This window comes from Phalangium opilio, unplaced genomic scaffold (assembly GCF_054372755.1).
Source record: "Phalangium opilio isolate 3A_F unplaced genomic scaffold, DU_Popi_V2 ptg000113l_1, whole genome shotgun sequence".
In the NCBI taxonomy this organism is placed as follows: domain Eukaryota; kingdom Metazoa; phylum Arthropoda; class Arachnida; order Opiliones; family Phalangiidae; genus Phalangium; species Phalangium opilio.
Window position 1 is genome coordinate 5,574,111 of NW_028324209.1, and position 19,252 is coordinate 5,593,362.

Consider the following 19,252-nt stretch of genomic DNA (forward strand, 5'->3'; position numbering starts at 1 on the left):
CGGTGTAAACCCGCATATTCCACCTTATCTCGCCCGCGAAATTCAAACCGACCTCAATTTCATGGGCTTCTACTCTCACGCAACATACAACACTTAATTCTTAAATACGTGTCCATCAAAACCAAGTAACTGGTTACGTCTTTTCCTTCCTTTTAACAAGTATGAGCACTCAAGCGTACCTATTCTTTGTAAATAAAAATACTTTCCGATGGCAAACAAATAATATATCTAAGGAGGGGGTGAACAACCCGGGGTCCTCGATAAATGTCCTCAGTGTCCAGAGACCGTACTTTAGAAATCAAACAAACCATACAGATGTTGACAAGTACCTGTTATGACTAAAAGACCACTAAAACCGTTGGTCTCAGTGTTCGGTGGAATATCAGAGCAATCGCGTCTATTCCAGTTTCTCCCGAGAAGATGGCTTTGCGAGCGAGAAACTATTCGGGAAAAACTAGGTTTTTATTGGCAGAAGAAGCCGAAAAGGTAACTAATTACAATATTTATATTTGTCTGTTATCTTGTTTGTTTAGAATTTGACACAAGCAGAGAAAATAAATTTAACTTTACATTCTCTTGACCACGTTTAACTATTTTTGATTTGTAATTTTCTATGGCAGTCATCCCCAAAGTTTTATAAATCAAAGTGATTAACAATAAGAGACATATCTTAATTATTTTATACACGGACAGGACGCGTCCGTTTGCGGTCTTTGCCGAGCATTCGCATTCCGAACATCCGCCCATGGGTTTCAAAGGGTGGCAGGCGCCCATGGAAAATATCGCCAGTTACTATGGGGCACTATCGTTTTTGTAGCCATTTCAGGCTTCACGTATCATAGTATCTTCCTTATTTCCAATTACCTTCGATTCCCGAGGTATACCTCTTGGACTACATCAATGAAATCAGTCCTGTTAATGGGGGTTTTGATTTCATCTTCATTTTAGAATGACCACAACGGAGGAGGTTCACGCGGATTCCTTGGAATTTCCAGCTATAACTGTGTGTAATCTTAACCCCCTGAAGAAAACCTTTTTCGAAGCCAATGATATATCAGCAACGTCCACGACGGCTACGAACGAAGAGTCGTCGTCAGAGTCCGGTTCGGACAGCGGCGAGGACGCGATATGTTACCGGACTTTTGACGATTTTATACGTCGCAGTCGGACTATGGACTTGTCCGATATGTGGATGAACCTAATTGCCACGAAGGATGACTTGAATAAGTACGGACATCAAGCCTCCGACATGATCGCCCAATGCACCTACAACGCCCGCAATTGCATCAATGGCACGTAAGTATTTTAATCATTAACCCGCCCGCCCGAATACAAAATATATACATTCTTCGTCGAAGAAATATATCTCTAAATGCTGAAACTCTAAAGGAACTTTTTACGCTAGTTAAACTTTAAAATTTTATCTTCGGATTAAACTACTTCTGCCCCCTCGAACAAATGTCATTGTACACTAAATCACATAAACCCAAATGTCACCAATATAACCATTCAGCGGAGGTAAAGATTTTGATGGGTTTCAAATGGTTAAAAGCATGTATAATCGTCCTTCGAGAAATCCGGAAAAACTAAAACAGCAAATAAAGATTCGCGTGCTCTCCCACTATAACCTTAGGACCACTTAAGCTAATAAGGTACTATATCGGTGAATTAAATGCATGCAGAGTACTACCATTGAATGGCCTAACACAAGCGTAAATCTTATATAACTCTTACACGAAGATATATACATCAAAATCACAGAGTCTGTCATAGTCTTAGAGTCTGGAAAAAAATAGGTCATGCACGACATACAATTGACTTAGGGTTATCGACATAAAGTAAGCATTTTCAAAGCCTCACGTATTCAGACGAATATGATAAGTTAGTATATAATATTCAAGGACATGAAACTCGGATGAATTTAGAAGTTCAAGCCAATTGTCCTTGTCAATTTCGAAGTTCCCAAAAAAGACGACTTTAAAGGACCAAGTAGGGTTTTGTACCCATTCCCTCTCTTTTCAGATTCACTAGTTTGGTCAATATCAGTCGTTATCCTAGCCCTCGCTTCGGTCTTTGTCATACCATCGTCATTGCCTCCGAAATGCAGCGCTGGGTGACTAAGACAGGATCGCCCTTCGGTAAGTGACCCTGTCGATGACCCTCACCCTGTTTACTCGCGGCAAGCGCGTGGAAAAAACCCAAAGGATGTAGAAGCGCGCTTCTTCATTGTAAAAATTCCGATTATTGACTGCCCGATTTTTCACGCGTCGCTGGGTGCCAATGCCCATTTAATATTGACCACACCCTGTTCCTGGAAAGTTTGTTTAACGGAGGACCTTTGAAAGAAGAGCCAATTTCTTATTTTTCCAAGCACCAAATTCTTTTTGATAAATATCATTGGGGTTAACTAGGTTAATACCTTTTTAGGCAAAATACTTTTTAAGTACGGTTTACATTTCTCATTCAGGTCTTAGACTGACACTCAACATTGAACGTGACGAATATCTCGACTTGGTATCCTCCGAATATGGAGCCCGATTGGTCGTGCACCCACCTGGTACCTTTCCCACAGTTCAACGGGGTGGGGTGGTCTTGCAACCCGGGACCAAAACCTACGTCAGCGTTCGAATGGTTGACAATTATCACTAAGCTTATATTAAACACTGATCATTTCAAGGACAAAAGGAATTTTACAGAGACGAATCAGGCGATTGCCTAAACCTTATCGGGGATGCAGTGAAAAACTGGAGGGTAGCATTATGGCTGACACTTTAAAAGACATGGGACCAGAGTTTCTCAAACAGCATGACGTCTACACTTACGAGGTAAAAATAGTATGAAGAATTCTTCTCCTTTACAAAACTAATGTTAACCTTTGACAGTATTGTCAAACCTTATGCAGAGAAGGTAGATTATTTAAGCAGTGTGGTTGCCTCGAGGAACTGTCCCAAGAAGGCAACAGATCATGTGATCCATGCAACATTACACAAGGTACTATTCAAGTGATTGTGAATTTGTGATTTTGAAGAAGAGTTGTGTGATTGCCTTTAAAATTACCTGATTCAACAGTACAATGCCGCAGTCAGTTCTACAGGAATTTCTCAAAGGCATCTTCAGGAAATAGTTGCCAAGAATTGTGTTTACCAGCTTGCAAGTAAGCCATTTCAGAACCTATACAATTACTAGAAAAGGGCCCGGTGAGGCTTAAAATGTACGGACATGGATGATCAGTATCAGGTTTAATAACTTTGGGTTAATTTATTTCTGGACCTATTGGGATTTCTTAAAGCATTCGGGCAAAGCTACCTTACAGGGTGAAACAATAACGTTAGTTTTCCATAGAACGCCTGTAGAAATGTTTACCCCGCTAAACACCGGTGCTCAAGGAGAAGCAACCTTATAGGCGATCTTGAGATTGTCCACTTTTAAGACCAGTTTGCAATAAAAGCGACTTTCAACAATTTTTTAGGGACATTAGGTACGATTTAACCGTTTCCCAATCGGAATGGCCCAATTTGAATCACCAGAAGCTTGTCATCAAGAAATGGCCTAAGCTGAACAAAAGACTTCGAGAGCAACTGAATATTTCCGAGGAAGATATTGAACGATCTATCAATGGGACAGACAAAAAGGACATACCAATTGACCTAAAATTTCTCCGCGAAAATTTCCTAAGGGTTCACATTTACCTTCAGGAGAAGAACTACTTATCCGTTACTGATGTACCAGCTATCACGGTAAGCAATAAAATACATTAATTAAACACGGGATTAAGAGAAGTCGCATTAGTTACCCCAGCTGTTCGCGGACCTGGGTGGTTGCCTGGGTCTATATATTGGCGTCTCAGCTATTACCATCGTGGAAATACTTGAACAATGCGCAACCGTCCTGGCTTTTTTGTACAACAAGCACGTTAGGGCCAACGGAGACCCTAATCAAGATCCTCCCTCCAACAACAACCACGTAGGCAATCACGTTGAAGTTTCGCAGCGAGTTTCGGGTCAGAAGCGACGAAGTTTGACATTGAGCTGTAATCAAAGATACTACCAAGGTCGTTCCGACCGTAATTTACTGCAGTTTAGGGACGATACCGGGTCCATTTTCTCGCGCAACCCCTTTCTAATAGCGCAAAAGATTAACAACCAAGAGAAGGCGCAAAGAGCTGCCAGGAAAGCTCAACTAGCGATACAGGTAATGTATTTCTCGGAAATTAGGGTATCAAGAAACACACGTATTTATTTCAAAATAACAGGCTACGAGTAAACGCAACCGTATGATGGCAAAATATCCCGAGGAGCTTTCCCTAACAAGCGACATACTTGGAGAATTACCTCGGTACTTTGGAAAACCATCGGTTGTCAATATATATGACGACTGCCGTAGACGAATGTGAGAACTAAATACCAGCCGTTTAGCATGACCCATAAAAATCAATATAAACACTGATATGAAATATAGCCTAATTTCTACACTGCCGTTTAGAATTTTGGATCAACCACATTGGTTGTTAGTTTGCCCTTTACGGGCACCCTCAAGGTTATTCTTAATATCGTAGTTGCAGCGCACATCAGTGCAACATCACTAATGTTCCTCACTATTTCGCACAATTCACTCATTCTACACCGGAGCATACACGTTCTATTTTAGGACTTTTTAATTAGTAGGTGAGAATAATTATGTCCAATTCAGAAAAGAAAACACTATGGAACCAACAGTGTTTTGGGACGAAGAGAAGTACAACACAGTGTACAGTGATGGTGTACATCCATTCAACTCTGAAATGACTGATTTGTATTAAAAGTTGTTATGTTTAAGGTAATTTCTTTAAAATTTTAAGTGTTGTAATTGAACAAAAAAAAATGGAATATTTTAAAATTAGATTAGTATACATTGAAATATATTTGTATGTGCAACCATATTGAAATTATTAAATGAATTTTATCTAATTTTGTGATATTGTAACGACCTTCAACCCCAGAATATAATTATCCACTTAAATTATAACCAATTAAACAATCAAAATATATTCCTTTAAAGTTTCTTAGGGCGTCTTTTCGTTCTACGCAGAAACCTTGGTATTAAACGGTCGTTAAAGGGAAAGTTACCCTTAATATTTTGAGGAATTGGTCGGAAAAACTAGCTAGTTCCCCCGTACTAAACGTTACCGTAGGAAAAGTGAAGGACGGCTGGTGATCTTCCATTAACATAGGATAAAACGATTACTAATTATAGACATATAGATAATACAAAGGACATGCGCAAAAAGGTGGGGATGGTAGAGCAATAAAGTGTCGAGACTGAGTGGTATTCAATTGAATTTTGAATAGATAAAGGAACCTTAAGTGAAAAGCTCCCCGAACAATTAAGGGACAACGGATGCGTTGGGTTGAACGCAACACACCCAAACTACTTAACGAACAAAAGCGAAGAAAATAAACATCTCTAATGGATTTGGAAGATCAACCGGTAAGTTGTAAACAACTTTTTTCATTTAAACTACACACTTCGATAGAAGAGTTAGAAAACTGTTTTTGGAGTTTCTTTAAATATAATAATGTATACCCACGAGTTATATTCCGATTCCGAACAAGTTGAAACGGTAATTTCTAAATTAAAAATGTGTTTTATTATTTTTTTTAAATTGAATATTTTTACTCTAATATGTTCAAATTAATTTTTCGGGCAATAGTTATAATTAGTTTAACCAAAGAGAGTATAAAGAAGAGTAGTAGAAAAGAAAGACATCTAAAATATCTTGAAAAAAGGTTTTAGCTTCTACTTCCCTTTTTTACATTCTATATGTCTGAAAGTCCGCTTACTTTGCCCAAAAATGATGTTCAGGGAGAAACTATAGTAGTTCTGTGGAAGGAAAGTTTATTAATTTTAATATGACGTAGGACGAGACGGCGTGTCTTTCGTGTCGGACATTCGCTTTTCGTACAACTGCCCATGGTCTAAAAAGGATCGCGGGAGCCCGAGGTATTTACCGTAAATTAACATGGGCCTTAATTGTTTGTATCGCCGTGTCCGGTTTCACCTACCATAGTATCTATTTAATAATGGAGTACCTGCAATTTCCAAGGTACTAATTGCATTTATCTCGAATATAGTTACATTTAAATCTAACTACGTGACCATACAGAATTACGACAACGGAAGAAGTACACGCGAACGTTTTGGAGTTTCCGGCTGTGACCGTTTGCAACTTAAATCCGTTGAAGAAATCTTTCTTCAAGTAAGGAGTTTAAGTCAAGTTAGGCTAAATGTTTCAACAGGTCACGTGTTTTTCTCTGGTTTTCAGCGAGTATCTCAACGACAGCGTGGCCTCAACACAAACAGGATCAAACGACGAGTTCGACTCCAAGGACTACGATAGCTCGGAGGAAGACGCGATCTGCTATCGTTCCATTGATGAGTTTCTCCGTCGTAACAGGATGGTAGATTTGTCAGATATGTGGATGAGTTTGATTGCCACGAAGGACAATCTGAAAAAATACGGTCATCAGGCCGAAGACATTATAGCTCAGTGCACTTACAACCTTCGCAACTGCTTTAATCCTATAAGGTGAGCGTTTACAACCTTTAATCTATCTATATTTTAGCGTCTATTATTCGAAGTAGTAAAGCGTGGCTAGTATTCTATAACGAAAAGCATTTTGATATCACGAGGTCTATACTTGCAAATGATTTGGAATATGTTTATCCAATATTAGTTCTATAAACAACCTATCAGAATACACACGAAATGTTTTCAATACTAAAGGCACGGGCGTATTTTTCCAGACTTTCATATGATTTGTGATTAATAGTGTAAAAACTATGGCCATCGATTTTTGACGTTATTAGAATTTAAATCATACGATCTTTATTGACCCGCAATAAAGGCATAAATTAGGTCTTATCTAGGAGTCCATAACGCGTAACTAAGTACTTCATTTAATATAAGACCCGCTAAGAGATTAAATTAAGCAATCAAAACTTGGTAAAATGTCGATTCAATCAAGGTCCATCTAAACTTAGGGCAGAATCACAAAGCATGACAGAATCTATTCAACTCACTCTTTGATAATAGAAAATCAATGCGGCCCTTTAAATAAAAGCCTGAAAGATGTCGAAATTTAAGAAAATCGTTAAAGAAGGTTGTTAGATAATTAGGGACAATGTTCAGGTAAAATAAAGACTCGACGACGCAAAAATTCGTTGCGAAAACAGATCTCCAATAAAAAAAGGGGTTGGAGCCAACTGGCGAAAGCTGTTTTCGTTAAAGGGAAAGTATCACGCGACTTCAAACTAATTCTTCACACACAGATCACAGCCACTCATTGACATAACGGATTTTCCATCACCTCGTTTCGGTTTATGTCACACTATTATAGTTAGTTCCAACCAAAACAATTTTAGATACGTCACCAAGCCCGGGTCACCCTTCGGTAAGACAAAATTACTAAACTCGGGGCACTAATTACAAATATCACGTTCGACAGGGCTAAGATTAACTTTGAATATCGAACGTCAACAATACTTGGACATATTGACAGCCGATTACGGAGCTCGACTGGTTGTACATCAACCGGGCACATTTCCAACTGTCCAGGAAGGCGGGGTTGTCTTGCAACCAGGAACCAAGACATACGTTGGGGCCAGAATGGTTATAAATTTTAGTTCCAACTTAATTTCAAGTAAAACAAAAATTCTTATATAATAGAGGAAAAATCAGAGGCTTCCAAAACCATACAGAGGTTGTGACGAAACAATAGAAAACAGCGAGACTGGGAAGAAATACAAACGTTTTGGTTCTACGTTTCTGAACCAGTTTAAAGTGTACACTTACGAAGTATGCCGAACATACGCGTAACACTAGCCCAAAGAAAAAAAAAAGTGAAGTAATTTTTTTTACAGTATTGCGAAGCGTTATGCAAGGAAAGTCGTCTATTGGAGAAATGTGGGTGTTTGGAAGAACTATCTAGGGAAGGTGATGAAAGTTGCGATCCTTGTAATCAAACTCAAGGTATCAGTTATACTCGTGTTATTTCGTTAAGATAATACAGGATAAATACCTTGCTTCGTGCGTGTATTTTACAGTAACGTGCAGGGGCGAGTTGTATAAAAAATTTGCAAGCGCAACCACCTTAACATCTTGTCAGAAAATGTGTTTGCCAGCCTGCCAGTTAGTTGGAAAATAACACAAAGTTTTTAAATTTCCTATTTCACGAATAATTGTGCAACTTTCGTCCTTTCACGTTTCTTTCTAAGCGACATCCGTTACGATCTCACCGTTTCTCAAGCTGAATGGCCCAATCCAAATCACCAAAAATTCGTGTTGAAACGGCGACCAGTAATGAATGAACGATTCCGAAAAATGCTTAACATAACGGACCAAGACGTGCAAAACAATAATATTACAATCAATTTGCCTTACATGAAGGAGAATTTCCTTCGAGTCATAGTATTCTTGCAAGACAAGAACTACTTGTCCATAACAGACCAGCCAGCTATATCAGTAAGTTTCCAAGTCTAAAACATCAAATTCAATTACATCATATGATACCTCGACTCATTTTGTCAGTTGCCTCAGCTATTCGCCAATCTAGGAGGGGTTCTGGGTCTCTATATCGGAGTCTCTTCTATAACCATAGTAGAAATTTTGGAACAGTTGATCATAATCATTAGCTACGTGTATCACAAGCCCGGTGATACCGCGGACAGTGTTGGGCATTTACTATTCGGAAACACCAAGCGACGCTTCAAAAAGCGAGGAGTGGCGATAAATTTCAACCGGCAACCCAACGTATTCCTTATCAACGAAGAAAGAGCTTCTATCTTTTCCTTTCTGAACCCAAAAGGCCGACGCAATCGTAACAGACAAGTAAGATGGTGTATTAATAAATGACAACCACATGACCCGAATTGATTTTGCAGGAAAGGAACAACCTTACTCTTAGCAGACCAATTTATAACAACCGTCCAGCTGTACTGCAATTACCAGGGTACAATGATGGTGAAGAAACGCAATATTGGGAAAACCCACCATATCCACCGAGTTACGATGGTTATTACAACGTTTGATGTGCCTCAAACAGTTTCAACCCCGTTTTTTGGCTCTTTGTATTTTTGTGTGGTTTGTAGTGAAACAGTCGACACGCAGAATTAGCTAAAGATACGTGAAAAAGTTTGATATAAATACAATTGTTTAATGTACATAAAAACTCTCGCAATGTCTATAATAAAGAGAACAATTTTGTTGTTGTTTCATAGCATACAAATGAAGTTTTCCAGCATCAACACCAACAATTTTTGGGGGATAAATTTGTTTGGTCCGTTTTTGTGTTTGTAAGCACACATTTTACAACATTCTTAAAATAACACGTTAAAACAAAAACGGCTTCCCTCTAAGCCTTCGAGGGTTAATTTCAGTTTCAATTCTTCGTTTATATTGTATTCATTTATATATAATTTGATTAAAATTGGCTTTAAAAATTTGTTTTCGTTATATTTATACTTCGTAACACGATTCGCTTGAAAATGTTGGGAGATTTCAGCGAATCAGAAACCACCGATCGACGCCGATTTGTACGTAACAGCGTGACGCGGGCTAAAAACTCGTTGATTTGTTTTCCAAGTTAATATTAAAATTTATTCGTGTCTTAGGAAAGGGTTGGTTCGAATTTTCCCATTTCAAATCAGTCGACCTTATACTTCACTGTATACAAAAATGGTTTTTAAAACAACTAAAATCCGATTGCACTTTTCCTTTTGAAATTTGCATCTGAAAACCTTGCATTTAAATATATAATAATACTTTGTTATAATTCCTTTATAAAGTTTAACATTGATTATCTGAGAGCGAATAATACCAGTCCAAATTTTTGGTGGTATTACCTAAAACGATCCTAGATATATATTTTGGTTTCTTGTGACGTAGATTAGCGTACTTCTAAAGATTCTAGGGTTTTACGCTGATAAAATTTCGCTCACTTATTATACATTCCGTACGTTTGAAAGTAGTTTAAATCCTACTAGTTTTGCAGTTGTTTTCCTACTATAATTATTTTTGATCCAGTAGAAAAATTACACGAATTGCAAATCACATCGAGCTTGAGTTTCTTTGTAAATATTAAACTTTAACTTTGAGGTGCTAATACGGTCAAGGGCTAGTAAAGGTTCTCAGAGTTCTCATAAGGGTAGTTAGCGCCGTAGCTAACGCGGTAGCCTGATGCATTAAAGCGCACATATCAGGGTTAGTGGCGTTCTTACCAACTGTCAATTGGGCCGCTACGACGGTATTGGAGTAAGCAAGGGCAACCTCTTTCAGTTTTTCGACTAGTGATGTCACTTGAACCAACGAGGACATACGCGTTAGGACTAACTCGCTAACCGCGAAAATTCGGTCCAATAACGTGACGCAAGTTGCCAAGTGTTCAACCACCTTTTCGGACGACTCAGTGGCGCTCTTAACGAACAATTTGGACGCGGTAACGAATTGTCTGGATTCCCCAATAAGGGCTTCCTTGGCAGCAGCGAACTTTTCGTGATCAGTCTGATCGTCGTTCAACCGTTCTGACTCGCGATTCTTCATCCAGTTTTGACTAACGACGTCCAAGTGGAATACCATGCTTTTGATCTCTCGAAGTACATCCGAAAAACGCTCGTGTTGTTCAAGGTCGCCGTTAGTCAAAGAGTTGATGACATTTTCCTCGTCATATTCGTCATCGGCTTCCTCGATCAACCCAGAATCGTTGGACAGTAATCGATTGACGTTAATCCTAGCCACCTTTCGCTCGACGAAACCATTGACGTGAACGTGGCCATTGGTTAAAACTGTCCCATCTCCGTCATCACAGTTGGAAACAATCACCACGTCACCCATGACATCGTCACTATCGTGATTGTTCATATTGTTATTGTTTACCGAATCCCCGTTGGTGTAAGAGTTTCTAGGTGAACCACCGTTGGTTACGGTCCGGGTTACGGACGGCGGGGTTGTTGCTTGCAAACGAGAGTTGAGAACGAAACCGGCTTTTAAGGCTTTCCTAGCTCGATCCTGATGTTTTTTTTAATGGCGAGGGTTCGATGAAAAGAAAGGTGTAAAAAAAGAGGCCACCAGATTTTAAACCAACTACATGCGTGGTGAGAAGACGAAATTAGGAAAATTTGTGGAAAACTAACAAAAGGCGTGACTGCATGTATGAATGTTACAACCAACATAAGATAATAACTTTTGTTCCATATCTTAAGTCAGAACAGCAAATCTATTTCATATAAATATCTTCATGGAACATAAAGTTACGTTCTTACGTTACAATCACTATGACGGCCAAGATGTGGTAAGATTTATCTCGACTATCATATTGAAAATTGTATTCAGTCAATATACGCTAAAAAAGGTCTCACAGACAGAAATTGCAAAAAATACCATTCTAGACTTAAATAAAAATTTCAACAAACCGCGTTGGGTGACGCCGGTGGTAGAGGTGGCTTCTGAGCTTTTCCGTTGATTAAAGGTTTGAGTCTTCTAGGATTTCCGGGACTAGGTGTACCAGGAGCTGGTAAACTAGCCCAAGACACGGACCTCGGCATGTTGGGTGACTCGCCTTCCAAAGAAGTGGGTTCCAAACCGATCCCGATATCGTCGGAACTTCCTTTACCATTTTCGACCATCTTACGCCGCGGGGGTGCCCGTGGTTTGTCTTCCCGAAATCCATTGGTGACCGAATGTCCGTTGGTTAGGATTGGGGAGGTGTCGAATCGGAACGCAACTTCTTCGTACTCCGGGGCTTCAAGAATTCCAACCGGCGCACCGCGCACTAAAACATTGGCGTACTTGGGCCCATCCAACAGAAACTCTGGATTTGAATATCCGTTCTGATCTTGGTAGAAGATTTCATCATCTTCGTTCTCTTCCGGAAAGGCCATCTCACCGTACGACGTCAGGGACGATGTTAATGTCTCGTAACCCGAGGAATCCCCTCCGACACTACCGTGAAAGTCCGAATCGCTAGCGAGACTCAAGGTATCTCCGTTACTAAACCCGTTCGTTTTCATATTTTCCAACCCGTTACCGGGAGGCAAGGAGTGTTGCTGATGCTGTTGTTGATGGTGAGCGATCGTTGTCGTCTGACCATTGCACACAGTGCCACCACGTGAACCCGTCGTCATACTAGTCCAAGAATTGGTACCACTGCTGTACCCACCATCGTGGTTATTCGAACCTCCCATTGATACTGTGACGGAGGTAGGCGCGATTACCGAATTTTGGGTGTCAACAATACCCATGATTCTCTTCATGTCCGCGGCTGCGCGTTCGAAGCGTGCTATCACCTCGTTTTGTTCTTGGGTGCTCGGGCTAGAACTGGGAGGGGGTGGTATAATGTAAGCTGACAAGTCATCGACTCCTTGAGCCGGGTCGTAGTCCGGTAATTGGTTCCCGTATGAGGACATTGGGGGAGGAGGAACAGTCACAGAGGCAATAAATGAGTCGATGTCGTCTATGGGAGGTAAACTGTTTAGGGTTAAGGGCGGTTCCTCTGGGATAGTTTCCTGTTGGGAAGATATGTTTCGCGCTCGTAGTTCCGACAGAGCCAGGCACAAGTCGTCAAGTTGCGCGACAACTCTTCCCGTGTCCGACTGGCAAGAGTCTTGTTCTGAATGAGTATATAATACTAAATATAACCATCCGATAGGGTTTAAAGCGTTTCAGTGAGTGCCAAATCAAAATCAAATAATGAAAATGGAAGAGAAACTTAAAAACCGCAAACAATAATGCGCAACCGATGGTCAAAAGTGCAAGAAATCCAAAAACCAAATCGAGAAATCCGGAAATAGTGCTTTGGAAATAATATAACAATTGTGCAAAGCAAAGGAAAAACCAACATGGATATATCGAACGGTCAGATTCAGATGTCAAAGAGGAAGTGCAATATATTGGGTCGAATTAAGTTGCAAATGTTAAAAAAATGCAAAATCAACGAAAATATTCGTGGAATCGTGGAAATGAGGAACCAAAACCATAAAACGTGCAAATCAAGAACGGAATGGATATGGAAATATGTTGATGGAGACGAAAAAGCTCATACCACTACGCATTACGTGCAATGAGTTAAGAACTAACTGAAACAAACAGTGGCTAAGAAACAAGTATCACTAGTGGGAACAAGAACCATTTTAATGCAGCACGTTTTTTAGAGTTATGAACTGGCTTCAAGAACATATAGTGTACCGCGAAAGTAATACTATATAAAGCGAGGGAAAGGCGAGTTCGTGAAAATCTTTCGCACCATGCAATTTTATAGCGTGACCCTTACTACCTCTTTCGTATTTCCTCATGAATATAAGCCAACTAAAGCGCGCAAGCCGTGCAAAATATAAAACAGCTTCAACAAATATAGCTCACAAAAATTGATCTTACCATTCTTTGGTTCATCAGCAGTGTGTTGAGAGTTTTCACCCAATTTCCGTTTAGGGTCCAAGAAGGAAATAGGTGGATTGTCCAACGGGGTTCCGGTATTGGTCAAAGGCACGTCTGAGTCGGGCGTGATTGGTGGGGGTATCATGGTCAAGTCGATAATGTCTGGATCCAAGTAAAACGTTCCCTCAGCGAAGGGTAACGCCAGTTCGTTGGACGTTTGTAGTTGCTTCAACAATTCCATCACATCTTGCCCCTCGCAATCCACTCCTGGTAATAAATCGGGACTGTGCAACCCGAAGCTAGAGCCAGTTCTGTTACGAGTCCTCAATTGAGGAGAGTCTTTGATACGCGCAGAATGTAACGGACTATCGTTTGGCGTGCTTAAACTGTCCGTGTCCGATTCGGATGGCGACGCGTCCGGATCCGCGTTCTTGGTCTCTTCAACGAGAGCTTCGACACTATCGTCTGGATAATTCTCAATTTGCGTTAACAGTAGAAGCGAATCGGCCGCTCTCAAAGCTGACTGGCCTTCTAGTTTAACTGGGTTGATACACTCTGTTATGGGATGAAGTTTACCATCCACATCCTCGTCTCTCGGAGGGTCTTGATCTTCTTGTAGATAGTCCTCCGCGTCGGCCACTATCTGGTTCATTTCCACCACCCTTTGTATAACATCGCGATTCTTGGCTTCGTATAGTTCATCGTCGTCAGCGTCCGCGTCTTCTAACAATTCCATGGACACGACGCTGTGCATGTCAATAGGCTCTGGTGCTCCGCGCGCGTATTCCTCTTGCGCGCAACTGCTCGACAACGCGTTGGTTGGAGAAGAACTGGGCACATGCGAGAAACTGGACACGAAAGATTGACCTGACACATTGGACACGGGTGATGAGGGAACTAGTCTTTGGGTTTCGTTCATATTGTGATCCACTAGATTCGGTAAAGATAACGTTGACTGGCTGAAAGTTTCACGGGATCCACTTCTGAGCATAAGAGACTGTAATAATCGCAAACAAAAAACGCAATTTACTTTAAAAGACCGCGTGGATTCTAAAAAGGTTAATTTATGTTTGCAAAATGGTATTCGCAAAACTTACGTCGCAAGGCGTGTAAGGCGGAACAGGCAGGGCTAAATCAACAATTCTCGTGGGTGTTTCTTCGCTACCATCGAATTTCGGGGAGTAATTCCAAGGAGCTAAGTGAACTTCATGTTGACCATGATAGTTGGGAGAAACTGAAGATAAAAACGTTAGATATTAACAACCAACACGTAGAAAATTAAGTAGGCATATTTAGATATATGTACCAGAAACAATCCTCCATGGATCAGTGACTTTCCAATGGACGGGCAGATCGCGACCAGCTAGAAGACGATGATAACCTTTCAACAGTAACACGAATTCTTCCGTATCGCGATCTTCTAAGCTAAAAACGAAGCTCTGAAAAGAGAAACAAGTTCGTTTAAACAAAATGGATTAACTACAGTAATGAAGTTGTTAAGTCTTCACGCGTACTGACCTCCCTATCCGGATTCTTTAAGAACAGTTCTACGCAGTAAGACAATTCGTCGTCTTTGGTAACGTGAACTGAAGAAGCTTCTTCAATATGAGCCAGAGTCATGGGTGTCTGAAGGAGTAACAAAATCCAAGGTTAAAAAAATGTTCAAAAATCCTTCAAATATATATGCGGCTACAAAAGAGTTATTACCACTGAACTACGTAGACTATTAATTTGACTGATTCCGTATTTCGGACTGACTAGTAAGGCGGTCTCCACCGAGGAGTCCTTGAGGTTGGTCGAGAAACATTTGGCCCCGTAACTAGGTAATTCGCTAATAATTTTCAAGTAATGGAGCTTGGCCTGTAAAGCGGTTAGCTGTTTTTGACCGGGGGCGCTGAGTGACTGATTTTGTTTCAAGAAATGAGCCAACAGTTTACGCAGTTCCTTGCGTTTCATGGTCTCCAGAAGGGAGTGAGGTACGAAACGGTCCAAACCACATTCCCTCCTGTTAATTAATCGTTTAATTAAATCCTAGTCTCCAGGAAGGAAGACGTACCTTTTAATTTAAAACTTACTCGATAACTTTGACGTTGATCTTGCCTTGCATCCCACTGCTCAAGGCGTGCTGTTGCATATGCAACGCGGCTAGACGAAGCGCGATGTCGTATTTCAATTCAGGCGCAAAACGTTCATGGACTACGTCGTTACAACACTGAAAGAAGTCCAGTGTCGTTAATATTTACGGTAATTAATGCGTCATTACGAGCAGCCGAATTAAAACGGTTTATCATAATCCTGGACCAATTATACTCTATAGGGACTAAGGAGTCTTTATTAATTATAGAGAATTTATTCACCTGAACATAAAGGTACTCAAAGGCTACGGGGTCTTTTTGTAAAAGATCGTAGGCATCTTTAGGCACAAAGACAACTCGAAATAAACATCTTAAATGGTGAGCTCCGGGTCGAGCCGCGATCTACAAACAGGAATCAGAAGGAAACGAAGAATACGATTAAGGTGGAGTCCGGGGACATTAGTTACAATTAACGCTAAGGCGTGGGTTAGTCTTACCTTTGCTAAGGTATCCCTTGGGTCTAATAGGGTTAGCTTGTTTCTCCTAATTGATTTGATGTGTTCTACAACCAGGCTAAAATGTTCCACGCATTTTACGGACAATTTCTCCCGTAAAGAGTCCAGAACGTCCTGGTACACGCGAGGTAGAAAAAGAGGACGGTTTCGTTGTAAATTCAGAGAAATTAGAAATAACGAGGAGGATGGGGAATCCCGTCTACTGTTTTGCCTCAGAATGAATTTAAAGTCCCCACGAGAGAGGCTGGGATACCTCCGGTCGATTTTTGCATAACGCGCCCGCTTACCTGAATAGTGGTGGTACTGTCGTACTTGAAAGACTTGGTTTGTCCATTTTCCAAGAATACTTTGAGGACGTTGGGTAGGAACGGGACGCAAGACTCGAAAGGCGAAGGCTGTTTCGAGTAATACATATTTTAAAAGGGTAAATTGCTACTATAAAATATTCAAAGTCAAATTAAAATAAATCCCCGGGTTTATATGAACCCTTATAATCCGTAGTGTTTGAGCGGTTTGGAGGCGACCACAATAGTCTTCCAATCCGCCCAAAGTGTATACCGGCAGAAACCACACCACAACACGCTAAAATAAACAAATGGAAACTCACAGAATAGAGCGGTGATCCATTGATTACAACGCCCTCGGCGAACCGTACCCGTGAAGGTTTACTCCGTAGCTTAGCCTTTTTAGCTGCACTTAGGAGAGCGGATTTTCTGGCACCCTATTAAGAAAAGCAGTCCACCGAATTCAACAAACAGCCCCCAAACCAAAGCGGAATTGTTCCCTCCGTTAAACAAACTTACATTGAAATTGCGCGGTTGGCACACTGTAAGTTTGACGGCGTGTTTACAAGACCTACGAATTAAAGTCTTCATTAAAAACAGTGTAGGAAATAAAGAAGAAAGAACAACAGCCCTAGGGGGTTTTGTTTAGACATTTGTCAAACGGGAGAGAAGGGTTATATCGTACCTGACTAATTCTATGACGTGCTCCCGGGGCGCTTTCTCTACATTCTCCGAATTGATCTTCAATATTTGATCTCCCGGCATTAATTTACCTTCGCTCGGACCACCTAGGACGAGAGGCACCAGGGCCGATTATAGCAACGTCAATAGGACTTAATGTAAACATACTAAAAGCGTTTCGAGCGAAACTGGACCGAGGCGTTGAAGGAACGGAAAGATAGGTTAATTCTACGTGGCTTCTTAGATGTCAAGGAATGTTTCATCAAATTTAATAGACATCTGATTAATTGTATCATCAAAAATATAGACCAATAATGAACCTATTAAAGACCCCAGAATATATAAATGTCCATCTTAGGTAGGCTCATATTTATTCTGGTCGACATTCTCAAGCCTCAAATGAGTTAATGAAATCTTCAATATCAGATTTTGTATATCAAGGAATCATAGCCCCCGAAAATGTAAAGTCAGACGTTCATGATTAATGTATACCCAAAAGTAAAATGCTAATTAAAGTTTAAAAATTTCTTGAAACTTTTACACTTCAAGATAAGTAAATGGACTTCTGCTAAAAATAATCTCCGAGATAATTAAAAACGGACGATAACAATGCTTTTTTTCTCTCTCTCCCCTTTTCTAGCTCAACGAGGGATCATCGATGGGTAGCAAAAATAACGAGGTAAAACGCGGGGAGAGCTTAATTAGGAGCAAATAATTAATATCGGATTTAGGGTTTTGCCAACTCCAACACGAAAATGGTAAGGTATAAGATGGTAGTTGATGATGGGAAGGAAAAGGGATGAAATCGGGTGGAACTAAGGAAAACTGCAAGAGGTGCATGGAATTCGGGTTTTTTTTTTTTGGTGATTTCTAATGAGATGGTGGGTGGATTTTTCTCTCTTTAATTACGGTGTCTGACACCAGAGGAACGATACATTAATGGAATTACAGCGGAACTTGGAATTGCTAATACCGCCGCGAGCCTTGGATATTTTGGCATAATAACCTTGCTTTGAAGGCGGTAGTAAATTAAACTAAAGTTACAATAGATTAATTCTTTTTACTGAAAGTTCATCTTGATGAGAAAAATTTTTATATATTAATATCTTTGCCATTGTATCTACATAAAGGATCGTATTTGTTAACCTTTCAAACTGTACGCTCATTTTCGAGGATATTTCACCAATATCGAAACGAGAAATCGAGTTCAAAAGTTGGAAGTAAAATAAATTCAATTTAGGCAATACATTCATCTTTAAAACATTAAAAGCAATTCTATACAATATCGCATTAATAAAAAGAATTTAGGAAAAGAAAAAAAAAACGTATAAGCGATTTCGCAATTTAAACTCTGGAAGTGAGGGGTAGAAATGGCGGGAGCATTAAGACATCGCGATTTGGGGCAATCACCCTCCCACTAGCAAGTTCTCCCCCCTCTCGATCAGCGAGAAATGGAAAACGTTAAATTGGCCCGCATTATACTCCGAGACGAATACCCGGGCTATTGATAGGTTCAGCCTTTGGCCACTACTCCTCAATTTCACTTTACTCCGACTTCGACAAAGACACGCCTGTGATACCTTCTAAAATAACTGAAGTAGCTAGAGAGATCAAAGTTTTTCAAAATGAAGCCACTTTTAGATAAAGCTTCGATAATGGTAATCTTCTCACTTGGTTTTCAAAACAAATTCTATGAGAATTGACCGAAATTTACTAAAATTCCCTGACTGAGGCGGGTTTTCCTGATCTCCGCCGTATCCAAGAGGAATACGAAGACATAAATGATGTAATTTTAACAGAATGTCAGATGTCTTTTACACATTACAGTCACTTAAAATCAGGCAAAGATCTTCCTCTACCATAACGTAATTTAACATTTTCACTTGGTCGCCACGGACACCGAATCGGATATGAACGAGAGAATTGAGAAAACTCTTAGGGAAAGCTGAGAAACTCCTGGAATAAATCTTCATCTAAAGGAGTAAGGAGGAGAAGGGGTTTCCCCAGTGGCCCAAAATTGCCAAAATGCAAATGACTTTACATCAAAGAATAGTGAAAATGCGCGAGGAAATAGAGGGGCAGCTAGGAAAAGAGCTACTACTACGTACAGCCTAGTGATTAATCGAAACTTTCCGCTCAACAAAGTGTTGACCGAATAAGCTAAGCACCACCATCCATGTTTTAATAAATGTTTCTACTAGGGTACTACCAACATCGCCCTACTTTTCGACTCTCTCTACCATTTTAGCCAATAAAGAAAGGGGGGACCTTTCATCGCGGCTTTACCGCCGG

At 40.3% G+C, this 19,252-nt stretch overlaps 3 protein-coding genes across 9 annotated transcripts in view; 2 read left to right on the forward strand and 1 right to left on the reverse strand.

The window, feature by feature from the left end:
- The first annotated feature begins 420 nt into the window (after positions 1-420).
- LOC149623536 (acid-sensing ion channel 4-B-like) lies at positions 421-4,837 on the forward strand. Its single transcript, XM_089853293.1, has 13 exons — positions 421-486; positions 694-878; positions 949-1,296; positions 2,023-2,138; positions 2,185-2,318; positions 2,428-2,631; positions 2,697-2,825; positions 2,883-2,991; positions 3,070-3,154; positions 3,470-3,737; positions 3,790-4,191; positions 4,253-4,389; positions 4,483-4,837. The coding sequence occupies exons 1-13, from the start codon at positions 421-423 to the stop codon at positions 4,553-4,555; spliced, it is 2,256 nt and encodes a 751-aa protein (XP_089709419.1). The 3' UTR covers positions 4,556-4,837.
- Positions 4,838-5,764: 927 nt separating this feature from the next.
- On the forward strand, positions 5,765-9,267 carry LOC149623537 (epithelial sodium channel subunit gamma-like). The gene is made up of 11 exons (XM_089852546.1): positions 5,765-6,082; positions 6,143-6,235; positions 6,302-6,565; positions 7,309-7,430; positions 7,485-7,648; positions 7,706-7,834; positions 7,900-8,008; positions 8,083-8,167; positions 8,254-8,500; positions 8,567-8,866; positions 8,920-9,267. The coding sequence occupies exons 1-11, from the start codon at positions 6,060-6,062 to the stop codon at positions 9,064-9,066; spliced, it is 1,683 nt and encodes a 560-aa protein (XP_089708672.1). The 5' UTR covers positions 5,765-6,059; the 3' UTR covers positions 9,067-9,267.
- LOC149623538 (uncharacterized) overlaps positions 9,171-19,252 on the reverse strand; it is a 112,251-nt gene continuing 102,169 nt past the window's right edge. For 6 of the 7 annotated variants that reach the window (XM_089852539.1, XM_089852541.1, XM_089852542.1 and 3 more), the window contains 14 exons: positions 16,965-17,067; positions 16,799-16,850; positions 16,603-16,716; positions 16,283-16,390; positions 15,978-16,109; positions 15,763-15,882; positions 15,481-15,617; positions 15,113-15,410; positions 14,924-15,031; positions 14,712-14,844; positions 14,503-14,639; positions 13,406-14,402; positions 11,446-12,641; positions 9,171-11,041 (listed from right to left, as the gene is read on the reverse strand). In XM_089852539.1, the coding sequence (XP_089708665.1) occupies positions 10,145-11,041; positions 11,446-12,641; positions 13,406-14,402; positions 14,503-14,639; positions 14,712-14,844; positions 14,924-15,031; positions 15,113-15,410; positions 15,481-15,617; positions 15,763-15,882; positions 15,978-16,109; positions 16,283-16,390; positions 16,603-16,716; positions 16,799-16,850; positions 16,965-17,067 (4,532 nt within the window). In that variant the 3' untranslated portion in view covers positions 9,171-10,144. Of the gene's footprint in view, positions 11,117-11,445; positions 12,642-13,405; positions 14,403-14,502; positions 14,640-14,711; positions 14,845-14,923; positions 15,032-15,112; positions 15,411-15,480; positions 15,618-15,762; positions 15,883-15,977; positions 16,110-16,282; positions 16,391-16,602; positions 16,717-16,798; positions 16,851-16,964; positions 17,068-19,252 lie in introns of all 7 variants that reach the window. The other variant, XM_089852545.1, reaches the window with a different exon arrangement.